This window comes from Megascapheus bottae, chromosome 17 (assembly GCF_031878675.1).
Source record: "Megascapheus bottae isolate mThoBot1 chromosome 17, mThoBot2.hap1, whole genome shotgun sequence".
NCBI lineage: Eukaryota > Metazoa > Chordata > Mammalia > Rodentia > Geomyidae > Megascapheus > Megascapheus bottae.
Window position 1 is genome coordinate 9,650,466 of NC_143525.1, and position 6,000 is coordinate 9,656,465.

General features: G+C 52.3%; 1 protein-coding gene across 2 annotated transcripts in view; it reads left to right on the forward strand.

Annotated features, from left to right (window-relative positions):
• Cox10 (cytochrome c oxidase assembly factor heme A:farnesyltransferase COX10) overlaps positions 1-5,547 on the forward strand; it is a 113,510-nt gene extending 107,963 nt beyond the window's left edge. For both annotated transcript variants that reach the window (XM_090349562.1, XM_090349563.1), the window contains exon 7: positions 4,822-5,547. In XM_090349562.1, the coding sequence (XP_090205688.1) occupies positions 4,822-5,228 (407 nt within the window). In that variant the 3' untranslated portion in view covers positions 5,229-5,547. The remainder of the gene's footprint in view (positions 1-4,821) is intronic.
• The last annotated feature ends 453 nt before the right edge of the window (positions 5,548-6,000 follow it).

The following is a 6,000-nucleotide window of genomic DNA, read 5'->3' on the forward strand; positions in this document are numbered from 1 at the left end:
CATAGAAGTCTATTGCACTGCAGAGACTGATCTGTTTCAGGAGCTCCTTTGTGTCAACCCTCAAAAGAAAGGCTTTTAAAGTTGTGACCATGAAGCTCTGAATTTGGCTGTGTTTCCCCAGTTTACATAACCACGTAACCCCAGGAGCCCGGGAATGGCCAGCTATGGACCTGATGAGCTCGGCAGGGCCACACGTGGACAGCAGCCTATTGTACCAGGGGAGGGAAGACCTCCCAACCCACACCAAGGGTCATGGCAGCTGGGTTCTTTGTCCTTTGCCAGGCCATGCCTGCATGGTGAATGACAATGAATGGGATTCTATGGGGGCAGGAAATACCCAGTAGGCTGTCCGAGAGAGCAGGCTGAAGCCATTGAATGAGCAACATTCCAGCAGGAATTTTCCTTGGAAAAGCACAGAGAGACAGTGCTCCAGCTTGAGGATTTGCCTCTCCCTTCTGTTAGGAAGCCATATGGTTGGAACTGCCTTCTTTGGTTTGTCAACAAAGGGATGGACTGAAGGCAAAAGTGTTTCTTGGGAAAAGGAAGCAATAGGTTCACATGCTGAAAAATGATTGACAGATGTCTTGAAGTGTGGCCAGGATGTCATAAGGGAGCCTGCCTGGCCTCCCCTGTCCCACTGGGCTGGTCAACAGTGTAGATGCTCTTCTCCAGGATCTCAGGAAGAGATCAGCCTCACCATCACACAGGTGCAAGCTCTATTCAAAGAGAGGAAGCAGACATCCCTTCCAGAGTAGACTGACTCAAACAGGTTCAGGGTTTCTTCAGAAGTTGGGTGGGGAAATGGGAAGGGCCATTGTGTGAAAGAACCAAACAGTGAGGACTGTCTTCAGATCTCAGGGAGTTTTCTCTCAGCCCCCAGAGCTGACAGCAGTATCCCACTCTGGGAACCACTGTAATTCCTTCAGCATTGTTTTCTGCTTGGCCCAAACCCCACAGAAGACCTTGAGAACAGACACTGGCTGACTGTCTCCATGCAGTGGTCTGTCAGGAAAGAGAGCCCAATAAAAACCAGACTGTCTAGGGAATGAGCCCGGGGTGGGCAATGTACTTACCTTGAGAGAAGGGGGGACTTTGAATTTGCTAGCTGAGTGCTTTGTTTACCCCCACCAGGAAGGTGGGTCCCACCACAGCCCCTAACTAATTCAAGCCTTCCTGTTCTAGTTCACCTTATCTTGATGAAGAGAGCAATTTGTTTTACATCTTTATTCGAACTGAGGCAGAGGAAGCTGAGCAAGTAGAACTTGGAGGGGGGAGGGTTGTTTCTGATTACAATGCATTAAAACTAAGCTGTGATTTCTAAAGCTCTTTCATTTGTGACAGGAGCCAAACCCATTCCCAATTTCCTCTCACCCAGACAGCAGCCTGTTCCTCTTCTGAAAATGAGCTTTTATTCCTCACTGGGCAACACAAGATCCTCAACTTGACACCTAAAGGAGAGTGCTTGATTCCACATTGAGCCTAATGTTTGAGCCATTTTCAACTTGGTTTCTCTGCTGTTTACTCTTAGCCCTTTCTAGAGTAAAACTAACCTAGAGCAGCTTTCACCTTCCTGTCCTCTCCCCCATGTTGAAATTGTACGTGTTTCTCTCTCTGTGTCTCTCTCTCTCTCTGTGTCTCTCTCTCTCTCTCTCTGTCTCTGTCTGTCTGTCTCTCTCTCGCTCTCTCTCTCTCTGTCTCTCTCTCTCTGTCTCTCTCTCTCTCTCTCTCTCTCTCTGTCTCTCTCTCTCTCTCTCTCTCTCTTTCTCTCTCTCCCTCCCTCTCTTCCTCTTCCTCCTCTTCCTTCTCCCTCCCTCCCTCCCTCTGGTTGGTTGTGGGGCTTGAACTTGGAGTCTGGGCCTGGATGCTGTCCCTGAACTAAGTTTTACTCAAGGCTAGCACTCTACCCACTTTGAACCACAGTTCTATAACTGGTTTTCTGGTGGTTAATTGGAGATGAGTGTGTCAGTGACTTTTCTGCTAGGGGATGGCTTTGAACTACGATGCTCAGATCTCAGCCTCCTAGGTAGTTATCTAGGATTATAGGCATGAGCCCCTGGTGCCTGGCTGCTGCTCTTTCCCTTGACAAGAACCCCTGGGCTCTGACTGTTGCCAGTGCAAGCCACCCCGGGCTGTGAGCTCCAGGTGGCTGCTCTATATGTAGTGCTTGAGAGCTTCAGAGCCCCCAGGGCCCTGGGAACCCGACAGCAACCCTGCAGCCCTCTTTCCTCACTGTCTGGGTTTCTCAGCCCCATCCTTCCTGATTCTCCTTGAGGACTGCTGCCAAGAGAGGTGCCCTGTTCATTTGCTTCCTGTTGAGGCAGATGCCCCGACTCACCTGGGAAACCTCACCACCGCAGCCTCCTCCTGCCCCATCCGCCCTGACCACTGGGGCTGGTGGGAGATCCATGCACAGCAACAGCTTTCTAAAAGAAGTTGCTGACACACTGGGCCTTCTAGAATATACCATGACAGCTGGAGGGCGGCCTAGACAGGCTGGGCACGAGAACGCGTGGAACCACGTGATGAAGGTGTGCTCCCTGGGTGGAGAAAGATGCACGCCTTAGCACTTAAGAACTGGTTATTTCTAGAGCCCTCTATGTCTGTCTTTCCCTGTAGACTTTAATTTTTTTTTTTGCTGTTACTCTGAAAATGATGTACATTTCTTTTGGACAATGCTACCACCTCCCTTGCCGTCTCCTAGTTTTTCCCTCCCATCACCACCCACAAGTGGTGTAGTTCGTTTTCAACCTAGTAATCCCCACTCACAGTGCCCAGCATCGGAGACACTGTCATCTGTCGCTCAAATTGGAGCGTCTCTTCTCTCTCTCTCTCTCTCTCTCTCTCTCTCTCTCTCTCTCTCTCTCTCTCTCTCTCTCTCTCTCTCTCTCTCTCTCTCTTTGTGACTTATAAGCTGAATAAAAGCAGGAAGTTTGAGATGAGGATTGGATAGCAGCTTCTGAAGCATCTATAGAGCCTAACTTCAGTTCTTTGCTATGACAGTGCTCCCTCATCCATCTTCCCACCCCGTCCCCACACAAATCCTCCTTGATATGCCACAGCTGTCCTCATGTGTCCCTGTTTCATTCCCAGTGCCCTGCTGCCCACCCTCACACCCTGCTGAGCCCCCACCAAGGGATGCGGTTAAGAGATGAAGAACACCAGCCCTAGCCTGGCCTTCTCCTGGACCTGTACACGCAGGGGTCCCTGGGAGCCGCCCAGCCCCACGCCCATTTTCTATCTTGCTCTGCTTTCTTATTTATGTATTTACTTTGCTTTCTGTCCCAATGTCTCTGCCTCAGTTGGAGCCTGTTCCCATTCCCTTGTACTGAACTTTCCCACCCCCTGTGACTCTGCATTCCCAGCCTCGAGCTCCACACACACACACACACACACACACACACACATCCCTTGCCCACCAGGAGGGTGTCCAAAGGAGTCCCCACCCCACAGCGGGTTGGGGGTGAGTAACCTCTCAGGTCTCTGCAGGGGAGGAGGGGAAGTGTCAGCCAGATGCCCCAGAGGAGGTAGGGGGAGGGTACACACAGCTATCTCCATTTGCCTCTCTGGCTCTCAAGCCACTGGAGAGACACTTATCTGGGAAACTGTTTTTGGTAAATGACTTTGTTCTCACGGATGAGCCTGGCCCAGGGGTGTGGGGGGGGAGGGGGGAGGAGAGTGCCTTTCCTATACGATCCAGCCCTCTCTGAAGATGACAGGAAAGTGGACATCTCCTTAGAAATTGGCCTCCACAGAGGAACCAGATGGATAGACAGTGGCTGGCTGTCACTATGGCTCACTTGGGAAGGGTGTGGCCCACACTGGCTGTCCAGGCTGTGTTCAAGACTTGAATGCTTCAGGCTAGACTCACCTGGAGGCCACATGCCCCTCCCCCCCACACACACACCTTCCCTGGTTCTCATCTCCAAATTGCCATCTCCTTGAAGCCCTAGGACTAGACTTGCTCTGGACCCCTCTTCTTCCCTGCCCCCTCCCGTGCCCCCTTATGTCCATCCCTCCATCTCCACTGTCATCACCCCCATCCAACCACAGTCATCTTTCATCACCTCAGCTCAGACATCCCATCCCTGGAGGAGTCAACCTAGGACTCTGGTGACAGGTCCCCTTTGCAGGACATCCCCTCAGAGCCACTGCTGTGGTCCCTGCTTCATAGAGTGGGAACTGGGTGCTGGCGGGACCCTACTAGGTCCTTCTCGCCTGCATGCCCCTGTGGATGTCAGTGTGTGCCACACAGTCGGTGCCCAGAGAGTGATGGTTGAGCCATGTGTGCAGGAGTGTCCCCCAAGTTAAACCATGCCACTAACCTTTAGGGAGGCAGCCACGTGTGCTTTGAATCCCTCCCTCATCTAGACAGCATCTGCTCTGCATTTGTTTGTTTGTTTCATGAGGATTGGGAAACCTGTCTCAAAATCTCATTCAGGATTAAGTAGGCAATTTCTAGCAAAAGTATGTGCTCAGGAAATACAGCTTGGATGCCACCCGTGCGTAAGCATGGGGACACTGTCAGGTGGCTGGTGCTCCGAGAATGGTGTGCCGGTTGAGAGCAGAGGAAGCCATAGATAGTTCCACTCTGGAGCCATGTTCCTTTGTGCTCAGTCAGGCTCATTTGTTACTGCAGCAACCAGCTCCCCACACCCTGCCTGCCTTGCCAGGCCCAGGTGAGAGCACTGGCTGGCAGAGATCGGAGGTGCTGGATCCATCCCCAGGCAGACAGGCCTGACCCCCAGGGCCAGCCAGAACTGACCCTTCCAGTCTGCACTACCCTGACTGTGTGTCTCCTCTCTCCCTGGTCTCCACACATAGGAGCACTTCTTCTGGGCGGGATCCTCTACTCCTGGCAGTTTCCCCACTTCAACGCCCTGAGCTGGGGCCTCCGCGAGGACTACTCCCGGGGGGGCTACTGCATGATGTCCGTCACCCACCCCAGCCTCTGCAGGCGTGTGGCACTGCGCCACTGCCTGGCTCTCATCGTGCTGTCCACTGCCGCCCCTGTCCTGGACGTCACCAGCTGGGCCTTCCCCATCATCTCGCTCCCCATCAACCTGTACATCTCCTACCTCGCCTACCGGTTCTACAGGGATGCCGACCGGAAGAGCTCAAGGAAACTGTTCTTCTGCAGCCTGTGGCACCTGCCACTGCTTCTGCTGCTCCTGCTCACGTGCAAGCGCAAGGAGGGCAGGCCCCAGGCCCCGGGGGAGGCTCCTAGCTGAGGGCTCGTGGGCACGTGGGGAAAAAACAAAAACAAAACGCACACGTCATTTCTCTCCACCGCTTCTGTTTAGTAATTCAGGGGGTGCAGGAAGAGAAATCTCCAGTTGTAGTACCTGACTGTAAAACAATTGGTGCTGCGATCACCTAACAGGTTCTTCTTTCTTTCTTTTTTTTTAATATTATATCATACCTAAAATGCTTCCCAAATAAGAAATGGGTTAGCTCGGTTAATTTGTACAAAGAATAATTTTCTCTTTGAAGGTCTTTATGTATCTTTTCTCCCAGCTCCACTTCCTCTTTCTGTGTGTGTGTGTGTGTGTGTGTCTCTCTCTCTCTCTCTCTCTCACACACACACACACACACACACACATGTGCGCGCGCACACACTCACCGCCTAACAGCCAGGATGGCTTTGGGGGTTAGTCAGGTGACCTCATATTCTGGATCCTCAGAAGAGCTCATAGCACCCACTTTCCTGTGAATGAGCCAGAGTCCCCGTCCAGCTTTCTCCACCCCACAAATACCCTCAACTGCTTATTCCACTGCCCCCCCACACACACACACAGTAACACAGGCTGGGCTTCCTCACAACAAACGGCCTCCTGCTCCTCTCACACTTGGCATACGAGGGCTTCAGAAAGGGCAAGGATTCAGAGGCATCCATTTAAAATCTTGGCGCTGTCTGAAGCATTTCTTCCTGGAAAGGCAGCACTCCACGGGATTCCAGCAGTCGGCCTGGCTGGGATTCCATGATTGAATCTCTGTAGTCCC